We start from the raw sequence: 19,729 nt of genomic DNA, 5'->3' as shown, positions 1-19,729 counted from the left end.
TGCAAACTTAGGTTGTTAACCATCCAGAAGATAAGCTTATTGTTATTATCAAACGATTTAGGCTATCAAGCTTAACCTCACTATCTCACTGCATTTTGATCCCTCTCTAGAATATCTTTTAGTAGTCTGTATAGGCTTGGCTTTGTCATCATGAAATTCTTTAATTTTCCTGTGTCCTAGTTGATTTTAAGAGATCTTTTCTTACCTTTTCACTAGCTGCAATGGTGTCTTCAAGGTCTGAAAGTCTATTTTCACTTTCATGCAAATGGTTTTGCCAGCTCAAGATTGATTTGATTTAATTTCCTGCATATTATTTTGAATCTTCCTCATGCATTCTATTTCTTTCCTGTATTGCTCATTCAAGGATTCTATCATTTTTCTATTCTCCTCTATTTTTTTTCAGTGTCTTCTTTAGAAGCACTTTGTGGTTCTTTCATTATAGTTATCATTTCTTTTTTTACTTCAGAAAGAAGCATTGGGAGGCATATGCCCGGTAGAGTAAGAGGAGTATCTCTCAATCCTTCTCCCTGACTTAGTTCTGAGTTTTCTAGATTAAAGGTCTCTTGTAAATGTCATATTCCCCCCCAAGAAAAACTATGTTCCACTGAACATGGATGTAGGCACATTCTTAAGTTGGTAAGATAACATGGAATTCTTTGGTTAATATATGGACCCCTTGTCTAGAGAGAAAAAGGAATGGAAATTGATTTCTTAGAATCGTATCTATGGATACCGTATTAACAATTAAATCTCCCCTACATGGAAGATGCTATGCTCTAAACTATCATCCTAACACCAAACATTCAGTACAAACCCCTTACACAAATCTAGTGATAATCTCATCTACCAGTAGTTTAGAATCCTAGTATATAAAACAATGTTCTGGGTGTTTTATTTGCATAGTTTCATACAGTTCTTATTTGCCCAAAAATGCAAGTAAAATACACCAGAAAATGCAAGTAGCTACATGCTCAAGATATTAAAGTTGATAAAGTTTTACCTAGCAATCAAATTAAGGGGAGTGAGTTGAGGGTCCCACAAGGAGTGGTAAAGTCTTTAAACCCCTGGTACAGCAAGAATGGAGCTAGGCAGATCAATAGATGTTTAAGTGACTATTAATTCATTTAGTCAAACAAATGAATTTCCAACAAATGGATATACAGAGGTGAACAAAACAAACATCCCCTGGCACTCATAATGTATACCTTATAGTGAGAGGATAGCACAGTTAACAAACAAGTAAGTCTGATCAAGAAATAAAGATACATGAAAGAATGGAAGGGCAGAAGAGATGAAGCTAGCTAAAATGGAAAAGAGAGTTCTACGTGGAAATATCCCTAAATACTAGTTGTGTTTATAGGTTAAGACATTGTGTGTAAATTTTTCTTGATTTTATTTTTTAAGATTTCTAAAATTGACATGCATTACTTTTATAGCTATTGAACTTACCTTCAAATATATATTTAAAATATACATTTCTCAAGAATATCTGCAATGAAGTTTATTTGTCTTTGTATTAGATATTCTACAAACGTTAACTATTGTGAATATTTGGACTGTCATCCTTAGTGAAATCCCTGAGTGTAGCAGGCTGGTTAACTCTAGGTAATGCTTAATAGCATGAGATTAAACAAATTCTTTCAAATACTTCAATAAAATCTTATTTTGGACATTTTTTTTCTGTGTTACAGTTGGGCAGATAATGAAGTTATCAAAGTGGCAATGACTACAGTATTTGTTTATTTTAGGACAGGGTATACAGGATCTCACTACGTAGGTCAGATTTGTAGTGATCCTCCTATTTACTATCTCCCAAGAGCTGGAATTACAGGCGCCTACCACCACACCCAGTCTCAACTGCCATCTCAGTGCATCCCGGGGGGCGGGGCCGGCATGGCAGGCCAGGGTATTGAACTCCTGCCTCTTACCTCTGCCTAAGCAGGTGCTTTAATCCTCTGGGCTATTTGGCTGGCCTTGACTACAGTATTTAAAAATTTAAATGGGGTGTACTCAGAGTCAGTGGCCTAAAGAATGGCTTCTCAGCCATTTATAACACACCCAATAGAAATCTAGGGTCCTTGTGACAAGGGGCACAAAACTTGTCACTTTCGTTTGAGCAAATGCCTTATACAGGCACTCCATTCATTTTCACATGGCTTCCGGATAGTACCAATGGGACAAAGCTCAGCAATGGTGTAGGATTTAGTGGGGGAGGTGGACATGTTGGGCCTGTCCAGTCTATTTATGAGTGATCTGTTAATAGTCTTAGAAGTAAAGACTTTGGATTTCTATTTTCAGTAAGTTAAAATAATAGTAACTAAATACCAAGTAACCCAGGAAGTGGCACACCAATAAAATGGCCAATACAGGTTGAGGAGGAGGATGAAAAAAAGAATGAGGATGGTGAATTTAATCATGAAACACATGGGTGAAAGCAACTGAAATGATTCTGAGAATCACAGAGCCTGAGAAAGGCAAGGTCTTAGGAGCAGTGGGGAGCTGCACGAGGAGCTCTGGGAGGAAACATGATCCCCACACCTCAGTAATGAGGCCATGGAGGAGACATGCACATGCTGCAGCAGAAGGCAGCACAAACACCACTGGGAGGTGAGACTGCTGTCCTCTCTCCACGGTAGGCTCCAGAGCTCAGCACACACTGGTTGTTGACGCTTCTTACTGGAGAACAATCCCCACATGTGTTTACTTAATTTTGTAAACTCATTCTGGAAGGACATCAATGACTGAAATAAATGAGATTCCTGTTGTACCAGGATTCAAGGTCTAGACATGTGGCTATCTGATTTCAGGTCTGTGGTTTAATTTGCACGTATCTCACTCTCGTTCTGCTTTGTTGCGATTGCAGACTGATCTAAAGATGAAATTCCTTTTATTGTTGGGTGTTTCTACTACCATCGCTGACAAGTATTTGCTGGGTGATGAGTATATTTGCACATCATCAATTGCTTCCAAAACAAACTCCCTGAAATACTAAATATCTGGACGAGGCTGAGAACCTTAGACACAGTCCCTACCTTTCCCCACCAACCTGCACCCCAAGCAGTGCTCACTCCAGCCATGGCTGAGTCACCATGTACACTCCTCCTGTGCATCACGAGGCAGCAGTCGGGGGTCCCAGTTCGTAGTCAACCCAGCACCCATCCAAGGGGAGGTGAAGGATATCAGCCAAGGCTCCAGGCCTCTGCTCCTGCACACTCCACTGCACAAGCAGATTCACAGATTAAATTATGTAGAATTTGAAGATAGCAACTACAGGGAATTGAAACCCTAGTGTAGTGCCTTTCACAGGATGAAATCAAGGCTGGTTGCTTGTCCCCTGATTCTGTGCCTTCTTATTTTTATACTGGGTGAGTCACCTTAGCATCAACTCGCTCTGATTTCTCCCCTGCAAAAGCAAAGCCCATCCTACCTTTACAGTTGGCTTCAGGATTTGGCTCACTTCTCTGCTCCCCTTTGTTAATGTGCCCAGCATGTGGCTAAGCCTTTCATTCTTTTTCTTTTCTTCTCTTTAAAAAAAAAGTTACAATAACTAAAATTATTTTTAAAAGGTATTTGAGCTACTCATATACATGAACTCTATCCCATATGTGCTCCAAGTCAGTTCTTCTTTGCTCAAAATGCACAAGCAAATCAAAAACCGAAAGAGCTGCAGGTTGGACACCAGGCAGAAAATTCTTAAAGAACTGTCCACATTTATTCCCTTTGTGTCCTCATCTCCATCCACTCCTGTTTCACTGCAGAGTGGCTCTCGCCTGCCCAGCCCTGCTGAAATGCTTTATTCCAAGGTCACTGGTGTCCTCCTCCCTGCCCACTGCCACAGACACTTCCATCTGCTGAGCCACACTGGAGCATTACGCATGAGTGGCTACTCTCTCTTACACAAACACTCTTCTTGAACGTCAGACATCCATTTTTCATTCCACTCTGCCTGTTCCTTCTCAGTTCTGCTATCTGGAATGCTGGCTTCTGCCTGACTGTTCAATTTTAGGGAATCTCTCTTCTTTTTGTCTCCCTCCCAAGGCCAACTCATCGGGCACCACAGAATTAAACCCCATCGTTCCATGTCTCCAGGGTCCCCAGAGATATTGCCACTCATCGCCACTGAAATTGACACTCAGTTCCGGCCTCCCACTTGACATTCCCGCTGAGAAGTCACGCATGGCTATGCACAGCCGCATTGGAGCTCATGGCGTGATATGTGTGTCCCAGCCTTTTGCTACTCCTCTCCTCCAGCCAAACCCTGGCTTTCACCCTTGATTTTGTTCTTTTCATCTTACTACACCTTCAAACTATCAGTGACTAACTTCTAATTATTTTAGATAGAAAATAAATGTTAAATAATTTCAGCTTCTCAACTTCACAGTCTCTCTGCTAGCCTAGGCACTATCGTTGTGTCCTTAAATGAAACTGATTACTCTAACTAGAACATGTCATATCTACTGTTAATCTCAATCATATATTTGTATTTTAAAGATCAGAAAATCCCACTTCCACCTATAACCTCCCAAAACAATCTACAGGGAAAATAAAATAGAATCAATACTGGGCAATTTCTATTTTTTATTTTCATTGAAAACAATGATTATTACAATTATTATGAGAATGAGTAACATTTATTGTGCAATTACTATATGTCCAGCAACCACCTAAATATTTTGCATGAATAATATCTTTTAATTCCCTCAAAAACCATAAGATGTGGGCACTATCATTTGGCCACTTTTACAAAGGAAAAGACCACTCAGAGGGGCAAATTACTTACCCAAGTTCTAACTATAAAAAACGATTTCAACTTTCCACAATCCTTAAACATGAAACACACACACACACACACACACACACACACACACACACACACGCACAATTTCAAGATTAAAATTTTCAATAGGTTTAACTTAGGTGAAGCTTATCACATTGTTTTCATTCCTTTCTGTCATCACAGGCTAAGAAAAGCCTTGTCATAGTGTGGCATGTATCCACAAGCAATGTCAGAACCACTGACTGAACCTGTAACTGTCCGCTACTCCAACCCTAGTTAAGGCTCAAGGCCAGTTCTCAACCCTATCACATGCGACGCACTGATGAAAACTTACTTCACAGTCCCACCAGTCTTTCCTTGTCCCAAATGGCTTGCAGCAAACAGCTACAACTAATATACTGGGAACTTGGCAGGGCCATTAAGAATATAACTGGAATTCTCCAGAGAAGTGGTCTCCAAGTCAATGACAGCAGTCCTCTGTCAGCACTTTCCTTTTATAAAACACGGTGCCCCAGGAAGTCTGGGATTTAGTGACATGCACCACTGGTGCCAAGATCAAGCATTGGGCATCAACAGCTTTACTTGTCCTGCTGCCTGGACCCCAATTCATAAATCTGCTTAGAAGTCAAAAACAGACAATTTCTGAAGAACAAATGACGAAGTAGAATAGTGAGGCAGGATGGGAAAATCAAGATCTCCAAACTTAGGGAGTCCCTCATTTGAAAAAATGTCCACTAGTCAAAAACAAATCCTGCACTGTCATACTTCAAATGCACTGCAGGTAGTGAGTGACCTTTTAATAAAATCATAGGAGTCAAATAATATATAGGACAAAATTAACACATTTCATATTCAAGACACTTGGATGTTTTGGTCCGAGTAATTCTGTTGGCTCACATGGACCAACCACATGACAGTTAGCAAAGAATGAATTAATTATAGACAGAAAATCCTAGATTGCTTGCCCCGTTCCTGGTTTTAGGGCCAGAGGGTTTTAAGTAGTTTAAGTCAGAAAGTTTCACAGATGATGTAAATAAATGCCTATAAGTTACAGACATTTAGAGGTTCAGCACAGTAGGCCAGCAGGTAAAATCTAACCTCTCATCTATTTTTATATGGCTCATGAACTAGAAATGGGTTTTGTATTTTTAAATGTTTGGAAAAAATCAAAAGAATATTACCTTGAGAAAACTAGAAATTCCTTGAAATTTGACTGTCTCAAGTAAAGTTTTGAAGAAGGGGAGTCACATTTATTTTCTGCATGTTTATGGATACTTTCAGTCAACAACTGCAGAATTGAGTAGTTTGATATAGACCAGCCATATGTACTTATTATCTGACCCATCAAAGAAAAAGTTGTTTTGTAATTCAAACTCATAAATAAATTTGAGTAGCCAAAGATGCAAATCAGTTAGGTATAAACAAGGATTTAAAAAAAAATTAATCTCCAGGGGCTGGGGAAATAGCTGAGCAACATAAATACCTGCCTCGCAAGCACCAGGTCCAGAGTTCAATCCCTGGTAAAAAAAAAAAAAAAAAAAATTACTCTACATATGGAAAAAAAGCAAAGCCTGTGCCAACCTATCAGGACTGTGTTCCATATAAACCTACATATAAACTATATAAACCTATATAAACTGTGTTCAATGTTATATTTAATAAGAATATTATTTCAATATAGACCCCCTTTTCTTACAGTTCTAGGGATTGAACTCAAGGCTTCATTCATTCTAGGTAAGCTCTGTATGACTGAGTTATGCAACCAGACCTTTGTTTGCATGTATCTATGCATGTATTTGCATATATAGAGAAAGAATTGAATATCTTTCCCACTGAGCTACATCCTCAGCCTTCTTGGGGGAGAAGGTCTTACAGAATTGCCTAAGCTGGCCTGGAACTCATGATTTTCCTGCCTCAGCTTCTCTTAGTATCTGAGATTATAGGAGTGCATTGCTACTACATCTGGATGCTTCACTGGCATTTTGTTTTGTTGTTTTGAGACAGGATCTCACTATATAGTTAAGGCTGACCTTGAACTCACCGTGTAGCCTTTGCTGCCCTTGAACTTATAGTGATCCTCCTGCCTCAGCCTTCCAAGTGCCAAGGTTACAGGTGTGTTCCTCCACTCCCAGCTCTGCTCCATTGGGTTTTAGAATGTTTGCCTTCCAGAGAAAACCCTAATGAATGGTCACATGGTGCTGCACATTTGAATGCAACTCTATGTAATTCACTAGACCTGAATGTGTGAACTGTTCATTTGTGAATGGTTCAGTGTTGACTACTCCTTGTAATGAAGATCACGTCTGCAAGGCCAAATAGCAGTGGGAGCTTCCTCTCCCGAGGACCTTCACACCTATTCTCATTGAAGACAACAGTCTCAGAATGAAAGTCAGACTGTATGAACATTGCCAGAGGCTGATAGATAGCATTTCTAATCTAAGTAGTCCTGAGATGAAAAGTAAAACTACATACAATTTTTGTTGGATAAAAAGCTGGTGTAACCCAGGGATTTAGCTCAGTGGCACAGCACCTGACTGGCAAGTGTAAGGTCATGAGTTTAATTCCTAGTATCAAAAAGAAAAAAACAAAAAGCTAGTGTGGCATGAGTGTTATTTAGCAACAATAACCACTTCACCAATCCTAGTTTATAAGATACTCCTTAACATATTTCTGATTTTAAACTATCAATTATCAACAAAGGAGCAATAAATTTCCACCAAATCCAACTTTAACAGAATATCCAGCATGCCAAAAGTGTGCTACAATGAGACACTTGTGACCAAACCTCACAAAGAGACACAATCCTCTTCATCATGTAACATGCAAACTTCAGTACTTCCATGGAGATTACATTACAAACATTTTACATGAAAAATTGGTTATCATTAAACCTGCAGAATAAAATCATGTGAAGAAAGAATGTTCTAACAGGAAAAGACTAGAGATGATCACGACTTTTCATTTCCCAAATTGAGGCCCACAGAACATTACGTGCCATTAAATATTAAAACACTATGTGCCATCAATTCGGTAACTCTCCACTTCCTTCAGGTTGAAAAAGTGTGGTCAATTTTCTTGCCCTAACATTCTGAGGGACTCCATTGCCTCTGCCACTGAAGAAAACATTGGAATCGCTTAATTTTGCAGTAAGTATGAAAAACGTGAGAAGGCTTGGACTTAAAAACTGTAATTCATTTCTGAGCATTTGCTGCATCAATGAGTTGTGGAACTCTAAAAGCCAGCTGTGAGCTTTCTAATGCTGCTTGATCAGACTCTCTTGCACACATATCATAGCTCCAGTCCACGAACACTCAAGTGGGAAGCTCCAACTGTCTTTGAGCTCTGTTCTGAGCTTTCTAGCTTGTTTCTCCAATTCTTCCAGTCCCTTTGGATGGAGAAGTAAAGCACTCATAAGTTGAAAATGTTGCCGTGAACAGTTGGACAACTGAAGTTATTTCTAACAAATGCTTCACTAAATGTATAATTGTCCAAGAAGACTTCATGTTTAAAGAAGCCAAAATTCACAGGTAAATTTTCTTTAACTTTTCTCATCAGTCCACTGAAAACATAAATGTAATATAAAACAACATAACTCAAATCTGAAGAGAAAAGCTGAGATTCATTGACCAACCACTTGGGAACAAATAGGCAAAGCATGGACACTGAAATAACTGCAGATTCTAAGTCTTTCTTGTTGGAATCAATTCGGTAGCTTTCCATTTCCTTCAGGTTGAAAAAGTGCAGTCAATTTTCTTGCCCTAATGTTTTGAGGGACCCCATTGCCTCTGCCACTGAAGAAAACATTGGAAAACAGCCACATATCCTAGGACTAAAACCAGCCACATATCCTAGGAGACAGGGGCTGCCAAATGACCCAACACTGAGTTTTCAGCAAATCCAAAGAATAAAGCAATAATTGAGCTCTCTCGGCAAACCAGGGGCATTGATGGACTTTTCAGAGAAACTTGTTAACCTAAGGCCAACTTCTCTTAGCTACAATATGCCTGAATGCTGTCTCCTGGTTGCACTAAGCCAACTTTATCACCACTACATTCTTTCCACATACTTAGAAACACACATTGCTCATAATGACCACAAGACCTTATCTTGTTGCTTAATCCCCAAGTTGTGAACAAGTCCATTTTCTTCTATTAATAAAGATTTTCATTCTCTAAATTAGGCTGGAAAACCTCAGTGCTTAAATTTTTCAAATGTTGGCTTTTTAAAAATAGAGCAAGCAAAACAACAAGCAAACACAAAAGAAAACAGCATTCAGAGAGAGAGGAAATAAAATCAATTTAAAGGTAAAAGCTATGAGCATTAGACATAAATATCCCTTGGAGTCATTTTCCTTCAGAAAACTCACCATTTTTTCTATGTCATTAATTAGTTCTCAGAATATGCATTTCGTTGTTAGATATAGGAAAAATTGTCACTGAGTCTATAGCACAAATGACATTAATAGTCTGGAGCTTACATAAGGAAAAGTAGATATAATTGGTTTTTATCCTTGGCTTTGCGACCACAAGGACATAAAGGAAAAACCAAATAAGATAGTGGTTCTGTGCCATCCATAACCTGGCTTCTCTGAAAGGAGTTTATATAGTGGTACCACTGTTTGCAAACTGAATTCTTTCCAAGAAATCTATATAGGCTTTTAGCAAGGTCTATAGGATTTGCTCTTCTGTTAATACAATCATTTGATGGAATCTTGTGTAGGTCACACTGACTATGGCATCTACTGAGTTGCATTGAAACAATTTCCTTTCTTTTAGAACTTGAAGTGCTTCAGAGTTCTCACTAAGAATCTCTGAAGCTTACAAATATTAATTAGCATTGATTTGGTGGTCATGTGGAACACCTTGCTACGTGCTTTCATTGCATTGTTTTATTTAATCATCACAATACTCTAATGAAGTGTGCTCCATTTATATTTGTATTCTACAGATGAAAAAAGTTGAAGACTGTGAAGACTTATTAACTTCCCCAGTAGAGGTGGTTTTTTTTCTCAAATTCATTCATTGGTGATTATATTTGGAGTCTTTTAAAATTGTATCTTAATTCCTTTCAGAACAATTTATAATTAGGCAAATGGCCTCTAGTGTCTGCTAATCATTGATAAAGCTGCATCCTCTCTGAGGTTTTCATAAAAATATATAAAACAGTAATATGCGGCACGCAGAGATTTGATCCCGGGTCTCAAGACCAAGAAAGCTCGTGCTCTTAGCCCATCATCTTTCCATTATCAGAACATATAATGTAATTATGCAAAAAGTATTATGGTGGCTATTCAAAAAGTGAAACAAGACTGGGCATGGTGGCGCACGCCTGTAATCCCAGTTCTTGGGAGGCTATAAATGGGAGGATCACTATGAGTCCAATCTAGTAGTGAGACCCTGAACACCCTGTAGGCCCTTCCCTAAAATACAAAAAAAAGGAAAAGAAACAAAATTTACTGTATAATTCAGTAACTCTACATATAGCTACCTACTCTAAAGAACTGAAAACAGGGATTCCAGTAGCTATTTGTATATCAAAATTTACAGCAGCCTAATTCATGGTAACCAAATGCTAGAAACAAGCAATCATTTTTGACCAATAAAAGGATAACAAAATGTGTATATGCATATAATGGAATACATACAGTGGAAGGGAATTCTACCGCTTGCCACAACATGCGTAAACCCTGAAAATATTCCAAATGAACTAAACCCATACTAAAAGGAGAAATTTTATGACGCTGCTTATATAAGGTTCTTAGAATTGTCAAATTCATAGAGACACACAGTGGAATAGCGGTTGCTAGGGGTTAAGAATAGTGGAGAATGGGAAATTTAGGATTTAGTGAGTAAGTTTTAATTTAGGAGGATGAAACTGTTCTAGGCATGGGTGGTAATGATGGGGGCATAATATGAATACACTGAACGCCGTGGAAACTGACTCTTAAAATGGTACATTTTGTAATATACATCTCATCACAATTAAAGAAATAAATAAGAGTTAGTTTTGTGCTGACACTAAAAGTTCAAGCTACAAAAGTATCCTTGAGTTCTAACTTGTAAGAGATGTCTTAAAAATATCCAAATAAGCAAGCCTTACTCTTCACCACCACTACAAACATCATGTTTTGTTGTCACTAAAGATCAACATGAGCACCAGTTAGAGTAACTCTCAAGGCCACACAACGGATGGAATGGAGTGGAATATAGATGTCAGGATGAGCTCTAGGAAGAATAGTTTGCCTCAAGAGTCATCCCATAATCCCTTATCTTAGTCCTTAGTAACCTTCAAAGTGATCAAAAATATTTTACCATAAGAAAGAATCCTTGAAACGATACTTAGGAAACTGGGTTAAATTTTCTTCTCAAATCTATATATCAGGACTATCAAACAACTTGGAGGGAATCTAAGGCACTTTTCATCACATATCAGGGTTGTTTTATTGCAACATTTTAAAAATAATTAATTTGTCACACTTTAATGCCCTAGATTCTGGCCCAGTTTAATTATTTACACAAAATATATGAACACTAGAAATGACAAAGGCTTCATGTTCTTTGATTTGTCAGTGCTTTTTGTGTTCTCTGTCCCACCAGATGCTTCACAACTTCATTTTACACTGACCTTGATAAAATTTTACATTGTGCTCAGTCCAAAGCAAACATTATGGGATTAACTAAATAAAAAAATAAATAAAGTTCTCCAAATGACATACTTGTCCTCCTCAAAATTCAAGGATCTTATAAACAAGTTGATAGGAAAATTAAATTCAGTTCCTTTGACAAATCACATTCATTAGAGAAGGTCATGATACAGGCATCTGGTTTTTTCCCAAGCTTGTCATTATTTGCACTTTAGACTTGCTTCTTCCTGTGCTTAGACTATTCTCTCATCCCAGTTCATGGCCAGCTTCTGGCTCTGCAGGCTTCAGCTTACATGTCATCTCTCTGGAGAGCCCAACCATCATTCTGTCAATCTCCAGTACAGCACTGAGTCCTTTCCTTTGCGGCCCTTTACTCTGAAGTCTTCTGGATTACCTACTTGGTTACTTAATCATTGTGTGCCTGTCCAGTTAGAGCATGGGCTTCATAAGGACAGAGCAGGGAACACATTGTTTCTATCGCCATTCTTGGTGTCCAGCAACATGGCAGGCTAAGAGTAGGTGACCTTGCTCTTCTATTTTTTCTGATTTGCAATGGTAGGTGCAAGTGGACTGCCAGTCTTGTTCCTAAGCACAGATGTGCTGCTATGTTTACTTTTTCTTTGTATAGATGTTGCAATAGGCTCTCTCATTGGGTTGGGAATTGGACAGTGAAAAAGAAGTAAACTAGAGGATGTAATGAAACATGTGCCTGTTTTTTAAATCTAACTCTTCTCCCATCTAGTTTTTTTTTTCTTTCTCAGATTCCCTTGAAGGCAACTCTAAAGTGTTACCTCACTTTTCAGTTAGCACCACCTGTTGGATGAATATCTTTCTTGTGTGCCTCATAAGGCTGCTTTTTCCCATGCTGCCTCAGAAGACCTGCCTTGTGCAATCATTAGTTCTGAATCTACAGGATATAGCAAGACAAATGAATGAAAAGCAAGTGGACTTGTCTTTCCAGTTATTGAAATGCAAAATGCATATAGCATCACTCTCCCCTAGATCCTCGTTTTTACTATTTTATGATGGAATTTTTTTTTTCTTCAGGGCTTTCCAGCTGTGTAATTTCACATGGTGTAGTCTATGCAGGTAGTGCGAATAGACCTCTAATTTGCTTGTAGATAGCTTTAAACAAGTCATCCCAATCAGTCATACATTTTACTTCCAACTGTCTCCAACCAAATATATAAAACTTAAGAATATGTCATTCCACCATGGCAAGTTTAGTTATTTCCCAACCATGCCAAACTACTAATTCTCCCTTTCTAATATGAGAACTTATTTTTAGAAAGTTGAAGGCCAACCAAGATAACACACTAAATTCCTGGCCTTTTTTGTAACTGGTTATGTGCCTATATATGACTGGGACAAGCCAGATCCAATGCTTAAAATGAATGGGTAAGCCCCACTCCCAACTTCACCCCTTTCTTAATGGATGGAATCTGGGTGTGCTGGTGAGCCCACCTGAGATGTAGGGGTGAGAGTACCTCTCTAGAAAGGGGAAAAGATATAGGACAGCAAGGCACTCCACACCATGGTCCCTAGGCTTTCGGAGCCACTTGCCCCCAACCATATGACTTATGTCTGGACAGTTACGCGAAAAAGAAATGCACAAGCATCTAATTCACTGCTATTTGTAGTTTGTTTCAGCACTCAAACTTACATTCTGATGCAAAAAAACCTTCCTTGATGACTTAGAAGGTGTTTCACAACTTTAACAAAGTGAACTTAAGATCTCAAAATGATCAATGTTCTCAGTTGGAGGGGACCTTCAGGATTACTCTATTTATACTGATAAGCAATTTGAAGGTAAAATGAATAAAGCACCTGGCGCCTCACAGGTAGCTGTAATAGGACTTGTATTAGATCCCTCACACTTTAGTTCAGTCTTTCCCTTTGTGGTCCTAGAGATTCCTAAGAAGCCTCCTCCTTGGAAGTATGGATAACTTCCTGCTCAGAATCTGATGCTCATTACTTTCTAGACAACGTAAATCAGTTCCTACCCTGCACACTGCAAGGGTGCTCACACCTTCACAGTAGGAAGGAAACGTGCCATGGGGAGGGCAGTGAGGCTGCTTTGCACTTCACTGGAGGAGGATGGCAGCTGGATTGGGAGAACTGTCTTTGCTTTCTTCTCATGCTGAACCTGGTCTTGAAAGTTTTCCTTTTCTTCAGTAAAACTTACTTTTTTCCTATGACCTGACAACATGAATTTTTTTTTTTTAGATTGCAGAAGCATGGCAGTTGGAAATTCTAAAGGCACTTGCCTTATACAACCTGATGCTATAACACGACTATTGATTATCATCACATGCAATTTAATACTATAAGAAATTTTCTATAATAGCTATCAATGGAGTAAGGATTCAACTGTCAAAGGAACAGAATAGAGAATAAACAAATCATTAACCGTATACCATGTAACAAGCCACGGTACCACTTAAACAAGAGAAGCCTGGTAGAGTTGAAATTGAAAAAGTAAAAGATACAATCCAGCTATTGGTCTACAAAGTCCTTGAGTCCAAAGTTCTATCTTTCGCTTTAAAGGGCCTATAGATCATGCATGCATTTTACTTATGAAAGTAACAGCCCATAATCGAATTCCATTAGATGACATTTTCTATGCCCCTGGCCTCACTTCTTACCATCTTCATTTTCATCGAACACTGGCTGTTTGCTTGAAGAGCTGGCTCCCATGACTGTGTCTGTCCTGACCTGGGCCCTCCAGTTACATCACACCAGCAGATGCACTCATCTCTGCACAAAACAGGTCCAGAAGACTTGCAAGTATCTAGGAAGGAAGAAAGAAACCATATCCTTATTACATGGTAATTCTAGGTGCCCTGAATACAGACCGAGGCTGAAATATTAACCTTAGCTGTATCACAGCAGTAGCAATTTTTGCCCTTGACAATTACAATGTCAGAACTCATCAGGTGCCGGGTGTGAGGGCGCACACCTGTAATCCCAGCACTTGGGAGGCTGAGGCAGTAAGATCGTTGTAAGTTCGAGACCAGCCTGGAATACAAAGCAAGCTAGGCCAGCCTGAACTGCATAGTAAGACTCTGTCTCAAAAAAAAAGAACTCAAAAGAGCCCAAGCAACCTCAGAAAAAAACTGTCTCTTCAGTAGCAGACCTAAAATTACAAAATAGGCATAAAGCAATTTACTTTTCTAAGTATAAAGAAAAGTTTAAGATGAAATCAGCAATGCTTAACAACTATAAACTTAAAATAATAGTTGTAATCTCTATATATTTGAAAGCAATCTACTAAATTTAGATTTTACTTTTTGCTATGTGACCAACAATTATAATTTCTGTATCCATAAAATTATAAATGTGATAAAATAGTGGACATATAATTTTTTAAAAGTTACAATAAAAGACACATTGACTTTAATCCCTCTCAAAATCCACCCTCCTCGCTTGGAGCATGCTTGTCCCATTGTTTTCCTTCTTTCTAACATAGTTCTCTTTCCTGCCCTCAGCTGAACTGCCATGGCTGCTCCATGCCCTGAATGCATTCAAAATATTAAACTTTTTTTATAGGTCTCCTTGCCCCGGACGAAGAGCCTGAGCACGAGGGACGTGCCACGACGCCTCTGCGTGCCTGGCTTCCCACGCCACAGCGCTCCACAGTGCCCTTCACTGTGCTTTTTATCATGGAGCATAAAGACTCCCAAAAGAGAACTTCCTGAATGGCTCCAGGAGATGGCAAGAATGAGGCATGGTCAAAGTTGGGGGAGTATTCTGAAGGGAAATAAATGACAGTGTGTCTGTACTACAATAATTTGTTTTTTATTTTAGAAAATTGCCACGCTTTTGGATTCACCTTTGTATATGCCATGCCTTTCAAATCTGCCCCAGAAGGCACCACATGGTTAAAGGAATGAGTTCTACCACACCAGTGGGCTGCACCCCACCAGCAAGTGGGTGCACCTCTCCAAGTGTGTTTCTATTGTTCCATTCCCTCAACTTGGAGAGGACAATGGTTCTTACCTCAAAGAACAGTTTAGTGTGATACAAATCATTTAGCTCTGTAAATGTATAAGTACGTTTGTGTACAGTAAAGCTCCTCATGTTATATTGTATTTCTGTGTATATGAATGTATATCTCTATGCATTGAGTTTCACAAATGTAGACAGATACACATATATTTAGCCCATAAGATATTTTTACAGTGTAAGTGCTCATTGATTCTTGACTACTCTAAAGCCCAAATTAAATGATGCATCTGAGAGATACATCAAGTGACTTTGTTCTCTTTTAAAATATGATGTTAAAAATTCGTACTCCCCTGAATTGGCAGAGATAGCAGTCTGGGTTGCAGTCCCAAGCTGATACTGATCATGGCTAGGAACAGTACCTTAGGCACTCTAAAGTGGGGAAAATAGCAGAGTCTCCCTCAGCAGTCAGGCAATCAGATGCCTGCAAGGGCTGGGAGATCATGCAAATACCCAAAGCCAAACAAGTGCCGGACATTAGTGCACTGCCAGTGCAGTGGTGAGCATGGCTTAATTAAAAGAAGCAACTGCTCTAAGATCAAGAGATTGTTGTCTTGCAAATACCAGCCAGGGCATCAGCCTTTCAGGTCTGTGACAAGAATGCGGAGCCAACCCTTATAAATAATATTTTAGAATTCAGCCTAACTATGCCATGGGGACAAAAGTGGCTCACAGATACAGCTAATGGGACAAGTAACACAATGACTGGTGCATAACATGAACAGAATAAACATTAGCTACTGTGATTTTTTATAATAGCGCTATTTTCCTTGCTGTGTGTAATTTTTTAATTACTGACACCTGAAGAAATATAGACCTTCAGGCAGAAGGCAGAATTGGAGAAAGTATCCAAACTAACATGGGTTATGGAAAAATGATTTTAAAAAGAAAAACAAAACACTTGGTAATCCACCTCTGCAGACATTGAAGAAAAGCTTACTTACATTAGGAAAATGTAAGTAAAGTTTTCGTTTGGAAAGCAGACTCATTAAGGAAAGGCTACTTTTGATACTAAAAGCCAATTGCTGGCAAAGTGCCTTTTGGACTTTAAAAGAATCATTAAATGGAGCAAAGAAAGTCAGCAATTAGGAAGCAACTAATTAAATGGCGGGGAGAGGGGAGGGGCCCGGCAGGCGGCAACAGGTGGCTGAAGGCAGCTCTGGGGGACTGTTGGGACAAAGGCAGACAGAAAGTACCCAGCTGTCTTTCTAAGCTAAAAAATCAAAGGCTTTGAACTCTGGCAGGAATGAGAGGTGAGAAGCAAGTGGATGCCCTTTGAGTTTTATTGAGGGTTCAGAAGAAGAGAAAAGGCATCCTTTTAATTTATTATGACATTTAGAATCTAGAACAAGTGGAGAAGAGTATAAAGGCATAAACACTGGTAGTACTAGACAAGAAGGAAAAATGAACTGTAAGGAATTGTGCTTGCTGACACCGCAGACTCTGGCTACGTCCTTTTATTTTGTGCTTAACCTCTGAGTACACGTAGCTTTCCCATCACACCAGCCCTGTCATTCTTGTTTTTCTTCACACCTCAGGCTTTTCTTCCTCAGCCTCTCTTCTTACAACCTAAGGCGGCCCAAGCATGGACCTCGCACGTTGCCCAATGGGAAGAAGACGGAGGGAGGAGCACCACCATAACCTGCTGCACTTCGCAGGCTCATTCTCTGTCCACCTCAGATCAGTGACTTTTTAGTGGAAAGAAAATACATAGCAAGGACTCCACTTAGGAGAGGAGCAGGTAGACTGAAAGATGGGGCAATGCAGTGCTGTCGGCTCCACTGCACCCAACACCTATAATCCAGTTTACAACTGCCTTTCTCCTTTTCTCTCCATATGCATAATCAAGTATCATATTTCCCCACTTCCAGAAAGAAATCCACCTTTTTCTAGCATGAACATGAAGACACACGAATGCTTTCAGTGTTGCTGAATAAAGCCAGAACTGTATCATTCTCCTTTACCAATCACCCCACCTGCCTGGTATCCTGATTCTAAACCTACAGTAACAGACAAAAGGCCAAGAGGAATGGAAATGGAAATCCCAAGCACAGAAAATAGATAAGAGAACTTGTTCTGGCAAGAACACAGAAGTGTTCTGATTCTGTCTCCACCTGGACAGCGATCACACCATTCACTGTGATCTGTTTCCTGGTCTGCAGGAAAGGGGTTTCCTAACACTTTGCCTTTACCTTGTGAGGAGGTAAGCTGCAGGCAGCAAGGGTTAAGAGGGGCAATGTCACAATATGCACCTGTGTACGACTGTTTTTGGCTTTTGAAAAACAGAACTTTTAAACTGAGAAATTTTCAGAAGCACAGGAAAGAAGGAAAATATAACAATGCCCAGCTCACACACTCTCAGTGAGTACCGTTATAAGTATTTTGCTTGGCTTCACCATGTTCAGATGTTGCAAATGACAGGAAAACATTATTTCACATTAATGCTCATGTGAAATCGATTCCCCTTTCACACTCCGAAGAACGCCTACTGTCACCAGCCAGGTGTGCACTGTGCCCTCCACAGCAACAGTTTTAACACACATAGTCAGGATTTTGAAATAAGACACCTAAATGACATCATTAAGTAAGCATATTTCACACCTTGCTGGGCTCTTTTGCAAAAGCAGATTTCTGAGGTCTGAGTGTAGGGATGCTCATCTTTGTAGTTCTTTTTGGTACTAAATTTTTAATATTTATTGTTAATTTAAAAAAGCTTCCAAAGTTTCAGCATAAGCTGCTTTTTGGTGTACTAAACCTAAAAAAGAACAACACAAATAATTTTTTTATGAGCTACAATACCAATACCACTTTGAAAACACCAATAGCACTTCACAAAAGACCTTTACTTCAATTATCACACCTTAGGCTGTCTGCACATTCACCTTGATAGTTCTAATCTCTGCTTTTTAAGTGCAGTATAGCACTCCCTTGTGTGAGTACAACGCATGTTACTTTTCTGAATAAAAATATTTAACTTCTTTAGTCTTGCAACAGGGTGGGAGGGGATTCTTGTAGAAATGAAGCCAACCTTCAGAGCAGTTTTTTGTTCGTTTGAAAGCTGGACTGAGAAACAAGCACAGACCCCAGATGTTTACTTAAGTCCACATCTGGGTCCGATTTGGCGCTAGTCTGGGAACCAAGCAGGTTAGCAAAAAACCGGGGCTGTCCTGGCCCATGCCCGGTTGCGCTATCCTGACCACCTGCCTTTGTCTTCTCTTCCTTTTTAACTTCCCGGCTTCCCAATAGCGCGCCAAGCTCGCAGTACAGGTCACTACTAGCTCGCCCAGCCCTCCCTCACCCCTGCCCTGGAGCTCCGAAGGATGCTCGGTCTCGGGAGCGGGGCTACACAACCCGGCGGACCGGGAGAGATCGAGAGACGGATGGGGCACCTACCTGCCCCGCAGGGGCCAGAGCGCGGGCTGCTCGGCCTCGCTGCGCCGCGGGCACCTGCGCTGCCCAGTCCGGTCTCGTCGGGCGCCGCGAGCGCAGCTCCGGGGGAGGGCGGGCGGCTCCGGCCGGGGAGGCGGAGACGGAGGAGGCGGAGAGCAGCTCGCGGGCGGTGTCCCCAGGCGGCGCCCTCCCGAGCGTCCCGAGCAGCAGAGGCCGGACGCCAGCCGGCTGGCGGGGCTGAGGAGCGGGCGTGGGCGGCTGCCAGAGCGCGGCGCAGACCCTGCAGCTTCTTCCCCGGCCGGGCAGGCCGGGGCGGGGCTCTCCTGAAGTGACCCCTGCGGAAGACGCGGGCGGCGCTGCCAGGGGTGGGGGTGGGGTGCGGGTGGGGGTGGCCGGTAGGATCCCGCAGGTCACGGAGGATTTTATAGGTTCCAACGGGAAAGACTCTTTGGGGGTTCTGCTCCGGTAGATTTGCTCTTTTCACTGCTGGGGTAGCTGGGGCCGGCGGTCAGTGGAGACAACGTCGGGTGGAAGGGGACTCCTGACTCGCGGCCCTGACTTTCCCACGCGTCTTCTTTGCCTTCCACCTGCTCCTGGAAGTGGGGCGGGGACAGTTTCCTTCACCTCACTTGCAACAATCAACTCGGTCGAAGTGACTAAGTTTTCCCTCTGACCCAAGAGTTACCTGCTCTCGCGTGGAGTGCCAGCGGTCGCACCGGTTGCTGTCGCGAGGCGCGCGGGGGCGGGCGCTGTCTGGGAGCAGCGAGTCTGGGGTGCGGTGGCAGCTGCCTCTAGCCGGCTCCTCCTGGCCCTGTATTATTGATTGGGTTTGTTTCTTTGTTTGTTTAAGCGAACTTTTGCGTTAATACTTCCATGATATTCGCACCTTGGCAAGTCTTTTAAAACGTTAAGAA

General features: G+C 40.8%; 1 protein-coding gene and 1 non-coding gene across 4 annotated transcripts in view; one reads left to right on the top strand and one right to left on the bottom strand.

Annotated features, from left to right (window-relative positions):
- Positions 1-19,108, bottom strand: part of Stk32a (serine/threonine kinase 32A) — a 121,854-nt gene extending 102,746 nt beyond the window's left edge. For 2 of the 3 annotated variants that reach the window (XM_023715372.1, XM_023715373.1), the window contains exons 1-2: positions 18,819-19,108; positions 14,066-14,211 (exon numbers count right to left, since the gene is read on the bottom strand). In XM_023715372.1, coding sequence (XP_023571140.1) covers positions 14,066-14,117 — 52 coding nt within the window. In that variant the 5' untranslated portion in view covers positions 14,118-14,211; positions 18,819-19,108. Of the gene's footprint in view, positions 1-3,427; positions 3,459-14,065; positions 14,212-18,818 lie in introns of those variants that run through there. The other variant, XM_004631258.2, reaches the window with a different exon arrangement.
- Positions 2,002-2,133, top strand: LOC111816805. The gene has a single exon (XR_002821138.1). It is a non-coding gene; the product is annotated as a small nucleolar RNA SNORA11 (small nucleolar RNA).
- Positions 19,109-19,729: the final 621 nt, after the last annotated feature.

This window comes from Octodon degus, unplaced genomic scaffold (genome assembly GCF_000260255.1).
Source record: "Octodon degus isolate 3935 unplaced genomic scaffold, OctDeg1.0 scaffold00040, whole genome shotgun sequence".
Taxonomy (NCBI): domain Eukaryota; kingdom Metazoa; phylum Chordata; class Mammalia; order Rodentia; family Octodontidae; genus Octodon; species Octodon degus.
The sequence above is the reverse complement of the archived record's forward strand: the minus strand, read 5'-3'. Positions and strand labels throughout refer to the sequence as shown.